General features: G+C 42.5%; 1 protein-coding gene across 3 annotated transcripts in view; it reads left to right on the plus strand.

Moving 5' to 3' along the window:
- MTRF1 (mitochondrial translation release factor 1) overlaps positions 1-21,315 on the plus strand; it is a 29,833-nt gene that overhangs the window by 5,486 nt on the left and 3,032 nt on the right. For 2 of the 3 annotated variants that reach the window (XM_074961509.1, XM_074961519.1), the window contains exons 2-8: positions 8,550-8,989; positions 10,790-10,881; positions 11,675-11,756; positions 12,420-12,527; positions 12,618-12,790; positions 17,924-18,041; positions 19,979-20,115. In XM_074961509.1, the coding sequence (XP_074817610.1) occupies positions 8,572-8,989; positions 10,790-10,881; positions 11,675-11,756; positions 12,420-12,527; positions 12,618-12,790; positions 17,924-18,041; positions 19,979-20,115 (1,128 nt within the window). In that variant the 5' untranslated portion in view covers positions 8,550-8,571. Of the gene's footprint in view, positions 1-4,797; positions 4,852-8,549; positions 8,990-10,789; positions 10,882-11,674; positions 11,757-12,419; positions 12,528-12,617; positions 12,791-17,923; positions 18,042-19,978; positions 20,116-21,315 lie in introns of those variants that run through there. The other variant, XM_074961500.1, reaches the window with a different exon arrangement.

Consider the following 21,315-nt stretch of genomic DNA (forward strand, 5'->3'; position numbering starts at 1 on the left):
TTATTTTATTTTATTTATTTTAGTTCAAAGTCTGTTTTTCTTTCTTTTATTTTTCATTTTTGAACCACTGTTGTTGATTTTTAGCATATGCCTTTACATCAGATTGCTTGAAAAGAGACTTAACTCAAATTGTATACAAAATAACTATGTTAGAAGAATGTTAAGGTGTGATAAACTTTTCAACAAAGGTTAGTAAATGAAGAATTAACATTGCCCATGGAACTTTAATTAGGCCCATTTGTGGGAATGCATTATGCTACTTTCTTTAATTATATGATAACTAGAGCTTCTCAATTAAATGTTTTTAAAAATTTAATATGGGGAAAACAATGTATTTTTTTCCTAATCTCATTCTTGGAAAGACGTTCAAAAATTCAATCTGAGGCAGACACCCAGAAGCAAAATTTCAGCTCAAACAGTTAAAGTTTGGCAAAGGTATAAGCAACTTAAAGCAGAGTTTTACAATGGAAAATGTTAAGCCACCTTAACTATAGGCCATGCTACCAGTTCCATTTGCAATAATGTCTTACTTTTCCTTAGTAGTATTATTTATTAATATATATCCTATATATTTGGTATGTTTTAAATAAATATTTATTTTCTAATAATATAAATGTCTAGTAAAACATTTGTTGCTAGTAAACTCTGTTTACATTAACTGACTACCAACAATGAAATGATGTTGTGAAAATAGCTTGGAGACAGGTACCATTTAAGTCAGATGTACAATACCATTTTCCCAGAATTACTGCATTTAGTTAGACAAGGTGTGCGAGGTAATATTTTTTTTTTGGATCAACTTCTGTTGGTGAGAGAGACAAGTTTTTGAGCTTATACAGAGCTCTTCTTCAGGTCTGGGAAACTAAATCAGTGTCACTGCTCATGTTGTGGAGTTTCCATTTCAGATAGCAAAATTCAATATCTTCCATTATTGTATGCAGTGTTGTAGCCGTGATGGTCCCAGGATATTAGAGAGGTAAGGTGGGTGAAGTGATATCTTCTTTGGACCAATTTCTGTTGGTGAGAAAGACAAAGCTTTTGAGCTTTTCTGAGGTCTGGGAAACTAATGTTACAGCATACACCAATCATGTTATCAAAGCATATCTTTAATCTATGAAGCTGATGGACATGCTAGCCATCTTCTCTTCTGGCTAAATGAGGGAACAATTAAATGCATTTTGTTTAGGGTTGCAAGCAACCTCTTGAATTGTTGGTAATGGGAACCTCAAGGCTCCACACCCTACCCTGCCCTGCCACTTCAACCAAGGCCCCACCCTGCTCTGCCTCTTTCCCCAAGCCACCCCCATTGCTCACATCTCCTTCCCCCTACCCCCTCACTCACTGGATCGTCTCAAGGAGCCTGCCTGCAGGTAGGAGGCGGCCCCAGCTGAGCAGGGGTTGGTGTGGGTTAATGACCCAGCACCTACCCCACCCAGTGGTAAGCAGACTTTTGGTTCAGGTGCCATTTAGGGTTATCAGTTCCCCTTTTTGACTAGACTTTCCAGTTGAAAACCAGGCACCTGGTAACCCTAAATGACACCCGGACACAGAAGCCAAAAACCGGACTCTCCGGCTATTACCTCCTATCATTTGATCCTACTGTGTTCAGAGAAACAGGACTTTGTACACATTCTTTATAAATAAAGAGGATTGCATCAATTAATACCTGATTCTGTCATCAATATCTCCACCTGATGAAAACAACCCACAAGGCCCCGAATATTGGTTAACTGCTCTGATCAAAAGGGGGTAACGGTATTATAACAATATATAAATGATAATAAACTTACATAAGAATGGCCATACTGGGTCAGACCAAAGGTCCATCCAGCCCAGTATCCTGTCTACAGACAGTGGCCAATGCCAGGTGCCCCAGGGGTAGTAAACCTAACAGGTAAGGATCAAGTGATCTCTCTCCTGCCATCCATCTCCACTCTCTGACAAACACAGGCTAGGGACACCATTCCTTACCCATCCTGGCTAATAGCCATTAATGGACTTAACTTCCATGAATTTATCTAGTTCTCTTTTAAACCCTGTTACAGTTCTAGCCTTCAAAACCTCCTCAGGCAAGGAGTTCCACAGGTTGACTGTGCGCTGTGTGAAGAAGAAATTCGCTTTATTTGTTTTAAACCTGCTGTCCATTCATTTAATTTGGTGGCCCCTAGTTCTTATATTATGGGAACAAGTAAATAACTTTTCCTTATTCACTTTCTCCACAGCACTCATGATTTTATATACCTCTATCATATCCCCCTTAGTCTCCTCTTTTCCAACTTATAATTGTGCCTGGTGAATTATTTGATTTCAAAACTTATTAACATAAACCAGTATCTGTATAAATGATGAAGTATGGCTATACGCCTGTGTTTGCGTGGAGCCTCACTGATGTCAGTGGGTCTCAGCGGAGGCACAGAAGTCCACCAAATCAGAACAAGTTGTGAGACAACTCTTTACGTCAGTGCCTAGACAACAGCAGAAAGAGAAGGGTTCTCTAATTCACTGAGACTGCAAGGCAGTGGCCCCAAACTGTGGGGGACGCCCCTTAGGGAGACACAAAGAAATGTTCAGGCCAGCCCCCAGGGGGATTGGGGAGGGAGTGCTACCCAGTCCTGCCCTGCTCACAGCTCTGCTCCGGCCCCGCCTTCAGCTGTGCCTCTGGCTCCTGGCCCTGCCTCCAGCCTCGGCTCCACACCCGGCCGTGGCCTGACCATGTCTCCGCTCTCAGCCCTTGCCCTACCTGAGCCCCTGACCCCAGCCTTGGATCCCAGCCATGGCTCCGCTCCTGCCCCCACTACCGCACCCAGCTCCGTTCTCAGTCCCAGCCTTGGCCCCTGGCAGCGGCTCCGTTTCCAGCCCTGCCCAGCTCACAGACCCAGAACCACGCCCAGCTGTGGCCACAGCCCCAGCCCCCTTAACCCTGTCTGTGTCTCCCACCACGGGAGCTGCGGCCTTTCTCTTGGACTTGGCTCCCAGGGGGATGTGGACAATGGTAAAGGGGGTGCAACCCTGAAAAGTTTGGGGACCACTGCTATAAGGTATATAAGCATACAGAGATCTATGTTTCTTTTAGTACATGTCTAATTTCCATTTACAATAATTGGGGCTCATGAATGCCTATGGAAAAATTGACACCATATATAATTATCTATTAAACATGTTCTGGCATCTTTTTATATTACATAAAGAAAGTGTTTACCTTTTTTATACTAGTTTCCCCTTGTCAATCAGGCTTAATAATAAATGAATCATGTTCGCTTTTAATCACAGGTTTACTATCTTCAGATGTAAATAACTATTGTTGGCTGCCACTGGCATTACTTCTGATTGTTAAGCCAGTTGAGTAATTTATACGTTTGAGTGCATGAGCTGTTCGTGACTTTCATGTAATTTAATAATAACCGTTATTTACCTGTCCAAGATTTTAAGCGTTAAATAATATTTTAATGCGAGAAGATAATTTGATGATTTAAAATCATCAGTGTCTAAGGCATATTCCGATGAGTGTAGGGTTTAGGGTTGAGGTGGGCAAACTACGGCTGGTGGGACCGTCCTGCCCGGCCCCTGAGCTCCTGGCCCAGGAGGCTCACTCCCGGCCCCTCCCCCGCAGCCACGCTGCTGCGTGGCGCAATACTCCGGGTGGCTAGGCTGCAGAGACCGGCCTGACCCGGTGCTCTGTGCTGTGCGGCACGGTGCAGCTGTCTGTCCTGGTGCAGCCGCGCTGCCAGCCACTGGTGCTCCAGGCAGCGCGGTCAGGGAGCAGGGTGAGGGGGTTGGATAGAGGGCAGGGAAGTTTGGGGGGTGGTCAGGGGCGTGGATAGGGGTTGGGGTGGTCAGAGGGCGGGGAACGGGCGTTGAATGGGGGCAGGGGTCCCGGGGGGACAGTCAGGAAGGAGGGGGGGTTGAATGGGGTGGTGGGGGGAAGTGAGGAGTAGGGGGAAGTTAAGGGCGAGGGGTCTGGGGGCAGTAAGGGAGAAGGGGTGGTTGGATGGGGCAGGGGTCCCGAGGGGGCAGTTAGGAAGGAGGGGGGGTTGGATGGGGCAGCGGGGGGTCTGGGGGCGGTCAGAGGACGGAGAGCGGGGTGGTGGATGGGGCAGGGGTCCCCGGGGGGCCGTCAGGGAACAGGGGGGGTTGGATGGGGCAGGAGTCCCGGAGGGGCTGTCAGGGGGCGAGAAGCAGGGGAGTCGGATAGGGGGCGGGGGCCGGGCCATGCCTGGCTGTTTGGGGAGGCACAGCCTTCCCTAACTGGCCCTCCATACAATTTCAGAAACCTGATGCGGCCCTCAGGCCAAGAAGTTTGCCTGCCCCTGGTTTAGGAGGACAAATTCGGTGAGATACAAATGTATGCTGAATCCCTTTCCAGAATTGGCAGTTTCTGGTGGAAAAACTATTTACTCAAAAAATTCCTGACCTGCACTACCCATAAACCAACAAGTCAAATAAAAACCTGAAATTGATTATTCTTTGAAAATGCATGATTCTTAGTCAATCTAATGATTTTTAAGGCCCTGACTCATGTTTTTTGAATAGTTGCATCTGGCAATATTGAATTCCACACAAATGGTTTATTTATATTGTTGTGCCAGCTGCTACACAATAAGGACCTTCGCTGGGGGCTTTTGATCACTGCCACAATAAAATAAAATAAAATAATAAAAAGTAAATAATAAACATAAATAATATTTTTAGAAATTGCATATTCTCCATGCCTTTCAGGCTTATAATGAAAAAAGGGGTTAACAGCTCTGTGACTGAGGCATTCTGGGAGCTGTAGTGCTGAGCAAGAATGCTGGGAGTGGTAGTTCTTTTTCAGCCTTTCTCTTCCTCTCTGTAATGGCTGCATGTTATAAGGTACTGTCTCCGTCTGTTCTTCTGTGGGCAAGTTTATTTTAAAATTCTGTGCTACCATTTTTTGTTGGTAAAATACCCCTCGAGAAGGGCCCTTGGTTCCGAAGGTATCATCGCCTCTAGCAGTGCTGGGATGTTAGCCCTGGGAAGAGAGCTGCTGTATGGAAGGTGGCATGGAGAATAAAGAGCAAAGGGGTTAACTGGAAAATTAACTGTAGGTGCATCTGGGATTTCAGTTACATAGTGATTTTAACTTAACAAATATATTTTTCAGCTTTACAAATATCATATATTCCTATAATGATGAAGGGTGGAAGGGAGTAGCTAGCTGGCTGAATTCCTGCTGAACTGATCACTTTAATGCTGATGAGATTTAAGTGTATTGTTAGTTGTGTGTTAGGGCACCTAAAGCCTTGGATAGGTGTGTTTTAAGTTGTTATTACTCAAGTTGAAATAAATGAACCTTAACTGAAACCATCAAGTTAAAAGTATTTTGAAGAGTTACATTTTTCTGTTACTAATAGTGCCTTGAATTATTAAAACTGAAAGACATTTAAAAATCTAATTTACTTATTGCTTTGTTTTTTATTAGCTCTCTGATTGACTAGTATATTTTCACTGTCCAATCTCAATTTTTTCACCATCAGTTTCACTTTCTGGTTCTGATGCACTACCTACAAGCCTGCAGTGTTTTGATTGCAAACATTGCAGGAGAATGTTTAATTGAAATTTTTAAAAAATTAATAGAAACAAATGTTTTGGCCATAAGTTTTGTAAAAGTTTGGTTTCAAAATACTTACATTTTGGGACAAATTTAATCTGACAACATCTATTTAAGAGAAGGATAATTATTTGTGTGTAATTATTTCTAGGCAATGCACCTGCCCAGTTTGTCTGAACCACACAGTAGTTTAAGTATCATGAAATAACCGTTTTTGTTTGTTTTTAATTTCCGAAGAGCTCAGGTGAGGCTGTATTAAAAACAATTATTGAGTACTTCTGCTTTTCAGAACATCAGGTACTCTGACTCTCTTAGTGGTGTTTCATATTGTTTTTATAATGCGGTTAATTGAGTTAATATAGAAAATTGTGGACCAAATTGACCTGGCATAAGCAGGTGAAACTCTATTGACATCAACGAATCACATCTTTTTAAGTGAAGTCTAAATTTGGGGCTGTGCAATTAAGTCCAGGGCTGTAGATGACTGACCTGATTGTGCATTGTTCTAACAGAAGCATGTCAAGATATGGGCAAGGAAAAAGATGTGTAGAACAACCCCTTGGGGCTATCAGCAGCCACGTGTCAATTAGAGCAGCCCTCAGGTTGCTATAATTTGTATCAGGGGCTAGGCGGGACCTAGCCAGCTTGTGAATAGTGGGAGGTGCAAAGGCATTCTTCCTGATTCCGTCAATGCCTGTGACACTGACAGTTAGGTCAACAATTTGAAATACTCCGCTTCTTGCCATGATAGGCTCACTGACACAGTGGATGGAATTAGAGAGTTAAAGTGGTGTGTTAATAAAAGGCCTGAAGGTGAACAAAAAATATCTGCTACTGACCTGAAAGAAACCATGATATCAAGAAATTAAAACTGGCATACTGTGACATATATGGCATATACCTACTTGCCCACATCTGTGTCTAAGGTGTTAAAAGAAAATGACCCTGAATTTTATTTAATTGTAGAAATATATCTGTCTCCATGAGTTTAAAAAATAGAAGATGAGACAAAGAACTCCCACTGAGATTAGTATAAATAATATGGAATTTATTTAAAACAAATCTCTTGGTCTTCTGTAACTGTCTTGAGAATTTTGACTGTTGCGGGGGAAGGTTCCTTCCCTCATTCTCTGAGCCTTGCACTTTATGTCAATCACACCTCTGAGAAGTAGGTGTAAAATGTTACCATAGCAGAATGATAGCATTTTTCACAGATGTAAATACTGACGCAAGGTGCTAAAGAATCAGGCCTTCAGAAATAAATACGAGGACTTTATCCTTCATGGTTATTCTGTAGTGAGACGGTGACTATTTCTTCTTCCTACTTTCTTGAGGCAGGGTGGGAGAGGGAGTTCCCTGTTTGCTCTCTAAACCCTGTCACTTCAGGCAGTGCAATTCTTCAGATTTCTTTCTCTGAAAAGTCCTAGCATGTGGTTATCTGAGAGGGGATCTCTTCCCCTATAATCCACTGCAGTGGTTAAAATTATCTGGGATGCTCTTTATGTTGGTTTCCAGGCAGCGTCTCCTACTTCCTCCACGAACTCCAAACCTCTCCTTGTTGCGGAGGAGATGCAGAGGAAACTCTGCAGAGAACTTCATGGAATTTCCACTTGACTTAATCCATTCCTACATAGTATTTTGTTTTCTTTCTGCAAGAAACCCTAAAACTTTTGCAAACAAGTTAGTAGAAGCTTGAGTTTTCCCCTCCTAAAATGGAATTACCTGCATCTTTTGAAACAGGTCACCCAAAAACACATACACTTTTTACTTTAATTGTGTTGCAGTTCAGGATCAAGACACTTAAAAATAATGACCTCTCTTGAACCAATGCCTTGAAAAAAAATTTTGTTAGTTGAATGAATGGCGGATTGCCAACCAAAATTAGGTGGCCTGTTTCCCCTCAAATTGACACAGGAAGGATGAGGAAATATGGACAAAGACAAAAGGACTCGCAGTATTGGCAGAGGCGGTAGGAACCCTTAGTTCCATAACGAATCCTTTCTTGTGTCACAGTCTCACTGAAGTCAATAGGACTACTTGTCAGAGTAAGGACTATTCATGTGAATATGGAATGCAGGTTTAGGCCCCTTGATAGGCCACAACATCAGGACTTCCTGTTACAAACTGGAAAAGATTCTGTGATGTGAAATGTACAAACTGGTGAAGAAATAAAGATCTTTCCCTGAACAATGGCCATAATTTCCAAAAGGAATAAGTACTATGTTACTGTTCTTGCATCACGGTAGAATAGTTCAGACAAATTAGTTGTACTTAAGACTGCTTTTTTTTTAGTTATTGAAATTATTGTAAGACTTTTTTTAACTGAAATTATTTTAATTAATTAAATTAAATTATTTGTACATTTAATTTGGAAATATATGCACAATAGGCTATGTAGCATTGTTGCAATGGCACCAATCCTGCAAACATTGATGCATGTCAGTAGTCTTGCCAATTAACCTGTTGCAAGATCAGGACCAGTGTTACTCATGGCCATGCTCTGCTCTCAGTTACACTAGTGTAAGGCCTTACCTACACTAGAAAGGATTTACTGGTATAGATATACTGGCAGAGCTTTGCCAGCAACCTGCCCAACTGTAGATGCAGCTTATACCAGCAAGAAAGTTTTTTTGCCAGTATAATAGCTTAAACCAGTTCCCCAAATCAAATAAGCTATACTGGCAAACTGACTCTTTTGCCGGTATAACTGTGTCTGTGCTTCGGCTTTTGCCGGCATAGCTATGTTAATTGGGATGTGACTTTCTTCACACTGCTAACCAACATAGCTATGCCAGTAAAAGTTTCTAGTGTGGTCCAGACCTAAATCTGGGATGGTTCCATCTAAGGTGGAATGGCATTACTACATTTACACTGATGCAACTAAGAGCAGGATTAGACCCCTATTTAGCATTTTAAAATATATTTTTTTTTTAAAAGCCAATGAAAAAGTGGCCCATATTGTATCTGCTTTAAATTTCAGGTGGTGAACAGTAAAAGCTGAGATGAAACCTCACGGTGGCGTTGGGCTTTTTAGAAGTCTGCTTGCTAATTGTTTTCATCGCTGTCACCATCACTGCTCTCCTCTTGTTAAAAGGATAGGTCACATGATGGAACTATCTATCTTTAGGCGCAATTATTTATTAAAAATAGTTAAACCTACTCTGTCACTTAATGATTGGTCAAGGAGATATCACCAGGATTTTAGAGCACTGTGGAAGCATGAAGCTGTGGAAAAATATCTAGAGACCTTAAACAGAGAATACCAGCGGGTTGGCCAGTTGTTAAATAGTGGCTCAATGAATGAGTATGATCGAAGCACTCTGAGCAGAAGACATAATCATTTATCCACCCTTGTAGCTGCATTTCAAGAAATACAAGAGGCAGAAAGAGAAGTTCAAGAGATAGAATCCATGTGTACAAGTAAGTAAAATGCATCTGTTTACGCAAAGCAGCTTTTTTTATGATGCGATATGCCTTATTACCCAGAATTTGAAACAAGTCACTCAGGGAGCAGTACACTAGGCACATACATTTTCCTGAGCGTCTTCCGTGTCCCTATTAAAGCCTTCTAGATCCTCCCATTTCGTTTTGCTTTAGCCCCACCAACCTACTCTTGAGGCCTCAGAGTGACCAACTTTGCAGAGCAGGCCAGTGTCATGTACATTACACATTCAAAGTCACGTGAATGCTGTCTTTAGCTAAAATATTCTAGAAAGCTTTGTTTTTAAGACTACTGTAGCCCTTGTTTCATAGGGCTAATCACAGTTTTCTTCCTAGGGACATATTTTAGGTAAGGCTAATTTATTTGGGCTGAGGGGGTGATTTATAGTACATCAGACTTGACATTGTAATTTAAATTTAGATTTTGGTGTTTGGTTCATAGATATCTATTAAATTATGGGCTTTGCACATCTCTTCGGAGATGCTCAATCCCAAACCCTGAATTGTCAGGCTTCAGTTTAACCTTATGTGAAATGCTAGTTCCTTGAAGATATTTGAGAACTCTCATGTGGAGTGAAATAAACAAATGGTTATCCCACAATCAAAAGTATGCCCAGTGGTTTTCAACATATTGACTCATGATGTGGAAGATGTGGGTGGCGGGGGAGAAAGCAAGGTAGCAGAAATTGCTGATGATACCATTATTAATATAGGACTAGGAAGAAATGCAAAGAATGGAGCTTACAAATTTAGTAATTGTGCAACACTGGCAAGTGAAATTTCGAGTATGTGGTGTAAGGTAATGCACACACTAAATAAGGAAAGTAGCCACTGATAGTACTACATACACTAATGGGTAGTAAATTAATAGCAAGAGACAACAGACTGTAGAGCAGGGAGAACTTCGAATGGCAGCCAAAAGCCGATGTAAAGGATGCAGTGTCTACACAGACACTACATCGCCCTAACTACACCGACATAAGCCCTGCACCTCTCGTGGAGGTGGAGTTATTATGTCAGTGTAATAGGGCACTTACATTGGCGGGAGCAAGGCTGTAGCGTGTACACTGACATAATTAGGTTGAGGTAAAATCCTTAAGTCGACCTAATTTTGTAAGTGTAGACTAGGCCTTAGTGGTGCCGCTAGATCAAGGATGAGATAAATTGGTGGGAAAGCTTAGACTGCCACTGCCCTTGCTTTTCCTCTTCCTTTGGTAAAATAGAGGATGTTGGTCTCCAGGGTTGTTGATCCACCATAAATTTACTTTTAAAAACAAACACACAGATAAAAATCCTGATGTATTGGGACCCCACTCATTCTCAGTAAGGGGATAGTTCAGGATCCCTGCCCATTCAGTCCATAGTCTCACTGTTGAGGCTGCCAACAAGTTTGCCAATTACTGTAAATAGTTATTAGTTTTAGTAGGAATTAGATTATCAGTTTGTTTCACATGTGCCAGTGAAGAGCTGTGGCATAGGGAATGACTTTTAGCTGCTACTGACTTTGGCTAAGTTTGAACTGGAGACATAGAGATAAAATCCTGTGTTCCCCATTTCTAGTCTCCCGAGCCATCCAGGGCTCCTGAAGATCTGAACATTTAATTAGTAATGTACATCATCTTATGCGTCTGTCGTTATTTGGTATTTCATGCTGAGAATAAGCAATTCCCTGCAATGGAAACGATTATCCATTGTAATAGGTGTAATTTGGCATTTGTATTACAATTTGCTCTAAACTAAATAGATTGGTTAACATTTATTTCTATCATTGGAATTTAGAGCTAGACAGCAGAGATGAGAAACAGATGCTAGAACTTGCCTTGGAAGAGAAGGAAATCATCAACCAAAAAATCAACACATTTTGCAAAAAGGTGAGCTAGAGGTGAAGGTACAGAGTCTTTAAGATGAACATCTCTTGACATCTTCCTTTACAAGTCTTCATACAGCCACGCAATTTTATTGTACCAGACAAGATTTTTTTAACAGACTATAACACTTGCCGTTAATGAAACAGGTCTAGCTTCTGTTTTCTCATTGGAAAAGACCTGGAAATATTCACTGTTAGAAAGTCTCATTACTGCCAAATGCACCTTAGAAGCTCTTTCTTTTAGACGCTGTTTGTATGTGTGCTTGTTTGTTTGCTGTCATTGAAGAGTCTGTAACACAGTGAACTACTATGCTACGAAGACATGGCATGGGGTTCCGCCAGTTGTTCATGGCAGCAGAGAGGGTACAGAGATGTCTTGAAAGGCTTTATCCTCATGGAACTTTCAATCCTTTATCATTTTCTTCAGTTGAATGAGACCAGTGTGTGAAAATAATTGTAGTAAGAGAAGCTGAAAGAAATCCAGTGGAAGGCTTTATGTTGTGAATCAAGTGTCTGTATTTTAGAAAATTAAGATAGAATCTTCGGAAAAATAAGGTCAGTGTCAGTATAAACTGACTTTCCTGGCTAGTATCATTATGTTCACAAGGGAGGCTGCAGTGGTTGATTTGGTGGTCTCATGCTTGGCATTGTGGAGTCAAATTTTTAATTAGCCTCCATTAACACACCAAAATTTCAAAGTCTGGGGTTTGTGCATGTTCAGACTGATGCAACCATAAGAGCTGGCTGTAAATTTGATCGGGAAGGGAGATACTGATATTTTTTTTCTTTCTTTTCAGCTTTTCCAGAGTATAGTGCCCAGGGAGAAACATGATGAAAGTAATGTTATATTAGAGGTGACATCGGGCAGAACCACTGGAGGTCAGCAAAGTCATCACAAGTAAAGGTTACTCCAAACCTCCATCCAGGTTTACAAGGCTTCATTAAATTAGGCTTGAATAAAGACTGGGAGTGGATGAGTCATTACACAAACTAAAAACTATTTCCCCTTGCTAATTTTTCCCCTACTGTTACTCACACCTTCTTGTCAACTGTTTGAAATGGGCCATCCTGATTATCACTACAAAAGTTTTTTTTTTTTTTTCTCCTGCTGATAATAGCCCACATTAATTGATGAGTCTCGTTAGACTTGCTATGGCAACACCCATTTTTTCATGTTCTCTGTGTATATATATCTTCCTACTGTATTTTCTACTGCATGCATCCGATGAAGTGGGTTTTAGCCCATGAAAGCTTATGCCCTAATAAATTTGTTAGTCTCTAAGATGCCACAAGTACTCCTCGTTCTTTCTGCTGATACAGACTAACACGGCTACCACGCTAAAGGCTTCAATTGTTTCTCTTACATTTTAATAATGTAAAATGGGACTTTGTAGAGATGAGTATTAATTTATCTGCATAAAGCACTATCTCCAACGACAATGATCTTTAGAGTTACTGCTAATGCTAAAAATTGGTAATTTTGAGGGAAGAGTCTATAAACTTATATTTCATGTTGTGCTGTCTAAATATTTAATTTTTTAGGTGACATCTGCCAACAGTTCACCAAAGAAATGTTTGAGATGTACCAGAATTATGCAGATTACAAATGTTGGACCTTTGACATTCTGAACTACACACCAGCTGAGATTGGTATGATAATGTTCTGTTCTTTTTGCCAACAAGACTAAGTTAAAGCTGTGTCTTTGGACTGTACCTCTTATGCAATATTTGTCTTTCAAGGTGGATTGCACCATGCAGCTGCTCATATTTCGGGAGACTGTGTCTACAGGTATTTAAAATATGAGGGAGGGACTCACAGAGTTCAGCGAATTCCTGAGACTGGCCTCTCGTCAAGAATGCAGCGTATTCACACTGGGACAATGTCAGTTGTTGTCCTACCTCAGCCAGAGGAGGTAAACTAACCTTTAATCAGAATAAAATTGAAGTGTCTTCCTGGCTTTTCTTTTTGGCATTTGAGTGTGTTATATTTAAAACAACAAACCCCAAAGGCTAAGCCAAGTTACTGCTATTATTTTATGGTTGCCAACGTGTATTGTCAAGTCCAGACAAAGGATACACAAGCTTTTCTTCTGTGCAAGGCTGTAACTCTTGGCTCAGCACCTGGCTAAATGATTCCCTACAAACTTTACTGGATCCTCAAAAGCAACTTTTTAGAAATCCACTACTGCCTGAGATACAGTGCAATTCAAGGGCATAAGGATACAGACCAGTCAGCTTAACTTCAGTACCCAGAAAGATAATGGAGCAAATAACCAACCAATAATTTTGCAAACACTTAGAAGATAATAAGGTGATAAGTAACAGTCAGCATGGTTTGTCAAGAACAAACCAACGTAAGAGCTTTTTTTCAGAGGGTAACAAGCCTTGTGGATAGGGGGGAAATGGTAGATGTGGTATATCTTGACTTTAATAAGGCTTTTGCTACTCGCATGACCTTCTCATAAACAAACTAGGGAGATACAGCTTATATGGAGTTACTATACCGTGGGTGCATAACTGGGTGGAAAACCGTTCCCCGAGAGTAGTTATCAGTGTTTCACAGTCAAGCTGGAAAGCATATCGAGTGGGGTCCCACAGGGATTGGTCCTGGGCCCAGTTTTGATCAATATCTTCTTCCATTATTTAGATAATGGCATAGAGAGTACACTTATAAAGTTTGCAGGTGATGTCAAGCTGGGAGGGATTGCAAGTGCTTTGGAGGTTAGGATTAAAATTCAAAATGGTCTGGACAAACTGGAGAAATGTCTGAAGTAAACAGGATGAAATTCAATAAGGACAAATGCAAAGTACTCCACTTAAGAAGAAACAATCAATTGCACACATACAAAATAGGAAATGCTGCCTAGGAAGGAGTACTGCGGAAAGGGATCTGGTGGTCATAGTGGATCACAAGGTAAATAGGAGTGAACAGTGTAACGTTGCAAAAAAAGCAACATTATTCTGGGATGTATTAGCAGGAGTGTTGTAAACAAGACACGAGAAGTAATTCTTCCACTCTACTCCGCGGATTAGACCTCAACTGGAGTATTGTCTCCAATTCTGTGAGCCACATTTCAGGAAAGATGTGGACAAATTGGAGAAAGTCCAGATGATAGCAACAAAAATGATTAAAGATGACCTATGAGGAAAGACTGAAAAAATTGGGTTTGTGAGGGGGGACATAACAGTTTTCAAGTACATAAAAGGTTGTTACAAGGAGGGGCAAAAAATTGTTCTTGTTCACCTCTGAGGATAGGACAAGCAGCAATGGGCTTAAATTGTAGCAAGGGAGGTTTAGTTTGGACATTAGGAAAAACTTTCTAACTGTCAGGGTAGTTGAGCCTTGGAACAAATTGCCTAGGGAGGTTGTGAAATATTTGGCATTGGAAGTTTTTAAGAACAGGTTAGACAAATACCTGTCAGGTATCGTCTAGTACATAGTCCTGCCGTCAGTGCAGGAGACTGGTCTAGATGGCATCTCGAGGTCCATTCCAATCTTACACTTCTATAATTCTATGGAAGTTAATGTTGTTAAGCTCTCCAGCTCCTGGCATTCACAAAACTGACTTATTAGGAGTAAAACCAATTCTAAATTAAATAATGTATTGAGGCTTGGGAGTACATCTAGACAAAAGTTTGGTATGACACAATCAACCTTTCGGAATATTCTTTTTTCTTTTCAATCACACATCTTATTTTTGGTACTTTCCTCTGCTTAGATACACTCTAAATCTAGGTATCACCTTCAGCTCAGCCCTTTACCACACATCTAAATTTTGTCTAAATTTTGCCACTCATTTCTGTACATTTCCAAGAGCCAGCCTTTCTTCTCAGTCCATTCAGCTGAAGCTGATCCAGGCCTTCGTTGTCTCGCATCTCCATGGCTGCAAACTCCCTTTTGGTCTTGTTTCACTTAGATCCATTAAAAACATTGCAGCAAAAATCATCTAGGCTTGTAACTTTGACCAAGTCACTTCCCTCTTTGCATCCCTCCACTCACTCCCCCTTATTCACCCTATCAAGTATGAACTACTTGTCTTAGCTTTTAAGGCCCTTTGTGGCCTATCTCTAACCCTGTCCTGTCATAGACCTCAGCCAAAATCTTCAAACCTGGTGCTTAAAATTAAACTTGTACCTAAGCTGTAATTTTCAAAAATGCCAAGACAGTTTTTAGTAACCTAAGAACCATTGACTTGACAGAGTTTGTATATGTTTGTAGAGTGCCTTGAACAATGGAGCCCATGGGCTCTAGGCAGGCCCACTGACGGAGTGGGGGCAAAGGGGACAATTGCCTAGGGGCTGGGGCAATAAAAAAGGGCCCAGGGGCTGCCGCTGTGGTAGCTGGGAGCCCCGGGCCCTTTTAAATTGCCTGGGCTCCAGGGCTCTTAGGCGCGTGCTCCCGAGTCCCAGCACCCACCACGGGCTGCAGAGCAGGGGAGGCAGGGACAGCTCAGGGGAAGGAGCTGGGCACAGGACCGCTGCGGGGCAGACTTGAGATCGGACTCAGGATCCAGCAGCCGCTGGTCCAACATCTGTAGCAAAGGCACTGGCAGCACCCCACTGGGTGCTGGTCGGGCTTTGTCTGGGGTCTGCCAGGGAGGAGAAGGGCAGGGTGGGTCTGGGAAACGGGATGGGAGGGTGTTTCGGTGACAGCGCTAGGCTGGTGGTGGGGGTGGTGTTTAAGGCTATTTTGATTTGGGCTGGTGGCTGTTCTTTGGGGTTATGTGGCTGATCTCGTTTGGGGATTATCACTGGTATTTGGGAGTGATGGGATGATTGGAGATGGGGACTGGTAGTTGGGGGTGGGGATGTGTTGCTGTTGGGCTCTTGTAGAGTCTCACCAGAGGATTTATTTATGTTCACTAATAATAATCCTGGTGGATACTCCATCACTGACCATTTTAAAATCAAGATCTGAAAGATCTGCTGTGGGAATTATTTTGGGGAAATTCCATGGCCTCTGTTATGCAGGAGGTCAGACTCACTAGATGATCACAATGGTCTCTTCTGGCCTTGGAATCTATGAATAAGAGTATAACGCTCCAAAAAGAGTTTCAACTGGTGAATGAGTAATATGTCAAAGAGGGACATACAAGTATTGGGGGATTATTGTGAGAATTTTCATACATCCACAGCTTTAGGTTTATAAAGCCCATTAGTGCACAATAGGTAAATTTAATCATTATTTAGGTCACTGGTTAATGTTGGGACCCTCCCTCTCCCATATATTACTACTCTGTTTGTTTCAGACAGACTTTTAGTTGGGATTTTCCTTCATGTGCTGGGTAGGAAATTGGCAGAGGGATGAGGATTAGCTGGAACACAATGCCACAATGAATTTGGCTCAGGGAGATTAAATGACTTGCCTAAGGAAACCCAATGAATCAGTGGCACAGACAGAGAGAACCCAGTGTGCTGCTCTAACCTTTAAGGCAACATTATATTAAGTATTCCCTAAATTTAGGCATAAAGGGCCTCATTTTTAAAGGAACCTCAGTTTGGCCTCCTTTGCAGATTGTTGCATAGGCATGCAGTGCCCATGACAGGGGAATTCTCTGGCTGCTTGTGGGCTGGTTCTGGTTCAGGGAAGGGGGGGATAGAATGCCACCTTGGGTAAATCACTTAATCTCTCTGGGCCTCAATTTCCTATCTGTAAAATGGTGATAGCAATCCTACCTTTGTTTTCTTGTCTGTTTAGATTGTAGTCACTGTAGGGCAGGGAACTGTCTCCATGAGTGTGTACAGCACCCTGCACAATAGAGCCCTGATCTCAGTTGGGACCCAGAGGTGCTACTGTAATACAAATGCATAAATAATAACAGCTGTAATGGTTTCCCACTTGGACCTGAGTTATGGCATTTGCATGCTCAAGTACCTTTGGATACGTTCCTAGTTTTTGGACCGGTTCTCTGGAAACACCTTTTAAAAAAAAAAAAAAAAGGCAGATCTTGGCTGGTTACTAGAGCATCAGGTTACCCCTGGCCTGGGGAAGGACGGGGAGAGGGAATTCTTCAGTGTTGAGACATTGCACTGCAGGTTTCAGACGCAACGCCTTCAGGTAGTGACACAGTTACAAAAACTGCAGTTTATTCTGCCTCATCCTCCCAAAGGCCAATGAGAAGAAACTGCTTTGGTGATATAATGGGGAAGGGGCTGGGTGGTATCTGAGAAACAAACAAATTCTGAAGCAGCTCTGGAGCTTGCAGCAGTCCCAGGTGGATGAGAAAGGCAGCTGGATGGATACCCATGGGGAAAAGCTGAAAGTTAGAATCTCTGTGGTTGGTAAATGTGTATTAGAGAAAATGATCCACAGAAACACAGACAGTAGGAGACTGGAAAGAAGCGAAGGTTCCCCTGGGCCCCACTGTAGGAGAGGCTGTGCCCATCCTTTCTCGGGGGCCTGTTGACTGTTCTGCCCTGGGGCCCAGAATTGCTGTCGATGGGCCTGCCTCTAGGTGCTGCCACCACACAGGTAATAAATAGTAACCTTTCTCTGTTCTTCAGCAGTTTGAGGACCTTAGCCTGCAAACACTTACACATGTGATTAAATCAATGGGACTACACAGGGGATTTAAATTAGGCACATTCATAAGTGTTTGTAGGATTGGGGCCTTTAAGTGTAGCATAGATCCGCACTGGTGTGTAAGTGTGGGAAAGAAATCAAAAGTAGTCTCTTGTACTGCATCTGCGTCTGAGTCTCCCTGCCAGTTGTTGTGGTTTTACAATAACATTTTCCTGTTCTTTAAAGATTTTTCTCTCCCCTGTTGCTATGTGAAAGATTTTGCACAAATAGGGGAACTGACCAATTACACAGGGGAAACCGTGAAATTGACTACACACAAATAATTATCAAAGGCACAGAGTAAACAAACTGAAAAGAACAGAAATGTTGTTTGTTTACTAATTTCTTTCAATTACAGTCACCTAGGTGTTACTGGTAACAATAGGAGGCAAGCAAATTTTGGACAGAAGTGGTGTTTTTAAACTGATAGTATCTCTTTAAAATGGTTATAAGCAGATGGTAACTTAATTTTCTTTGACTCTAGGTAGATGTTAAAGTGTATCCTAAGGATTTGCGTATAGATACTTTTAGGGCCAAAGGTGCAGGAGGGCAACATGTTAACACAACGGACAGTGCTGTGAGAATAGTTCATATTCCCAGTGGTAAGTGTGTCTTGGATTTTGTATTTTTAAACCTTTCCCTTTTCGTGCATAGATGCACATAACCTAGATCCCAAAATCAAAGTCTCTGATCCTGCATGCTGCTTCACTTTAGGCACTAGGGTCTGTCTGCACTGAACAGCTGGCAGGACTGCAGCCAATACAGAGAAAGTCAGGTGGCCCTTCTCATTTTTTGTAGGGGAATGTGTTCGTTTATGTCAAAAATTGCATGGTCAATTTTATCTTTACAATGTGACAAACTTAATAAATGGACCACACTTTAGGGTGAGACAGGGACATCGTGGAAGACGTAAATAACTTCTGTGAACTGAGGACCCTTAACCCTCATTAAAGTTAATGACAATTGAGGGTACAGTTTGCAGCATCAGGTCCTATGTAAACAAAGGACTGAGATAAGTATCCCCCCCCCCCCCCGAGCGCTGCTTTACCATGTTATATCCAAATTTGTGTTATATCAGGTTGCGTTATATCGGGGTAGAGGTGTATATATGTACACACGCACACATACATACGCACACACACAATGTAACCCTATATTATTATTTTAAACATCCTAATGTAGAAAGGGCAAATTACATTTGAACACGTTAGCGCATGGTTCTCAAACTTTTGTACTGGTGACCCCTTTCAAGCAAGCCTCAGTGCGACCCCCCCCCTTATAAATTAAAAACACTTTTTAATATATTTAACACCATTATAAATGCTGGATGTAAAGCTGGGTTTGGGGTGGAGGCTGACAGCTCGCGACCCCCTACGTAATAATCTCGTGACCCCCTGAGGCAGAGGTGGGCAAACTACGGCCCGCGGTCCAGATCTGGCCCACAGGACTGTCCTGCCCAGCCCTTGAGCTCCTGGCTGGGGAGGCGAGCCCCCAGCCCCTCCCCTGCTGTCCCCCAGTAGGCACGCCACTGCGCGGGCAGCACTCTAGGTGGCAGGGCTGTGAGCTCCTGCCGAGCAGAGCGGCAGCGTGTCTACCCCTGGCCGGGCGGTGTGGCTGCCAGACATGCTGCTCTGAGTGGCATGGTAAGGGGGCCGGGGCGTTGGATAAGGGGCAGGGTGTCCTGGGGGGGCAGTCAGGGAACAGGGAGCAAGAGGCGGTTGGATGCGGTGGAGATTCTGCAGGGGAGGGTGGTCAGGGGACAGGGAACATGGGGGGTTGGATAGGCGTGGGGTCCCGGGGGGTCTGTCGGGGGCAGAGGTGTGGATAGGGGTCAGGGGACGGGGAACAAGGGGGTTTGAATAGGCGTGGGGTCCCAGGGGGCCTGTCAGGTGGCGGGGGTGTGGATAGGGGTCAGCGAATTGGGAGCAGGGGGCTTGGATAGGGGGTGGGGTCCCAGGGGCCGGTTAGGGGCGGGGGGGTCCCGGGAAGGGGCAGTTAGGGGACAAGGAGCAGGGGGGATTGGATGGGTCATGGGTTCTGAGGGGGGCAGTCAGGGGGCGGGAAGTGGGAGGGGGTGGATATTGGGTGGGGGCCAGGCTGTTTGGGGAGGCACAGCCCTCCCTACCCAGCCCTCCATACAGTTTTGCAACCCCAATGTGGCCCTGGGGCCAAAAAGTTTGCTCACCCCTGCCCTGAGGGGTCCCGACCCCCAGTTTGAGAACCCCTGCGTTAGCTGGTTTAGATGAACCCTGGACTCCCAGATGCAGCACCATAATTAAAAGTGACCCAATGAACCTCAATAAAAAAACCCTCAAGTTCACCTCTACCAGCTGTGTTAAAACTTGTCCCATTTACACTACAGTTCTAAAATATACTAACTAAAATGTTTTAAAAATACACCTTTTATCCTAGTATGAAGAGGCCCTTAGAGTAAGAGCAGGAGGTCTGAAGGTTTCATTTGACTAATGTTTTAGGATTAATCCTGTTTGTTGTTTGTTATAATGGGTCTTTGGTCAGTGTTCTCTTGAATTCTACACAGGATTAACAGTAGAGTGTCAGCAGGAGCGATCACAGCAAATGAACAAGGAACTAGCTTTGCGGACACTGAGAGCTAGGTTGTATCAGCAAATCATTGAGAAAGACTTCAGCAAAAGGCAGAATGCTAGAAAACTGCAGGTGAGAACATGTTTTCCTTATTGAAACTTGGAGATGACATTATGCCATAGCTTTGAGCTTTCAGGATTAGCCACAATAATTTCCCCCTTTTTTTGTGTGTGTGGGCAGTAGGGGAGGTGTGTACAGACGGATGTAGGTAAAAAGGAAAGCATGTGCTTGTAAATGTAGATAAGAATCAGGCCCTTAATTACCATCAAGGCCGGTTTACATTGGTTTGGCAATGTACGGGGGCCTTAATGTGGATATAATTAACCAAATTTAACTTTATAACTGCATGTAACTTACACCCACTTTAACGCTCTTTTACACTAACAAGCGATTAAAGGAGCTTTTGTGTAAATGAGAATCTGGTCCAGTGAGTTTTGGTAGTCACATTCTGAAATACAGTAATTGCTAGGATCCTGCAGCGTGGAGGGAAAAATAACAACATTCTTGATACCAAAAATCTTGCCACTTTAGAGCCATACGATAATTTATTATGTCTTTGGAAGTTTAGCCAACCTATTGAGGAAGAAATAATTTAGACTGATTAACTTGTAAGTAACTGAAGTTAAAGTTAACCTTACAGACGAAGTTAAGTTGTAAGGTGTGTCCCCCCCCCCCCCCCCCCCGGCTGTACACTACCGTTCTTCTCTTGCTCTGAGCATCTTGCTCTTTACAACATGAACTTCAGTGGGCAGAAGCAATTAAGAAAAAAGAAAAAAGCTTCAGTACTTACAAACTTCCAAGTGAGTTATTTAACCACTAATTGCAGATTGAATTTAAATTAACTCAGTCACTACAGCTGATGAAACCTTTATCTCTTGTTTGGAATTTAGGCTGAGATTTTTCAAAGCTACCTAAGGGATTTGGATGTGCACTTCTGATTAAAATTAATGGGAATTGGACATCCAAAGTGAAACTCCCATCCTTAATGTTTCACAATGCATTAAATCAATTTCTTGTTTGGAAATATAAACGTGGCTGCAAGTGAGATTTTCAAAATCTCCTAGGCGAGTTAGGCACCTAATTTCTGTTGATTTTAAATGGAAGTTGTGCACCTATTTCCCTAGGCACTTGTCAATATCTCACCCTCCATTTTAAAAAAATAAACTACTTGAAATTCAGTTTTGAAACTTTCAGATTTGTTTGTAACTCCATCTTGTCACCACTAGAAGACACCCTATATCACAAATACTCTGTTTATTCCTTCGCTTGTGT

This window comes from Natator depressus, chromosome 1, assembly GCF_965152275.1.
Source record: "Natator depressus isolate rNatDep1 chromosome 1, rNatDep2.hap1, whole genome shotgun sequence".
NCBI lineage: Eukaryota > Metazoa > Chordata > Testudines > Cheloniidae > Natator > Natator depressus.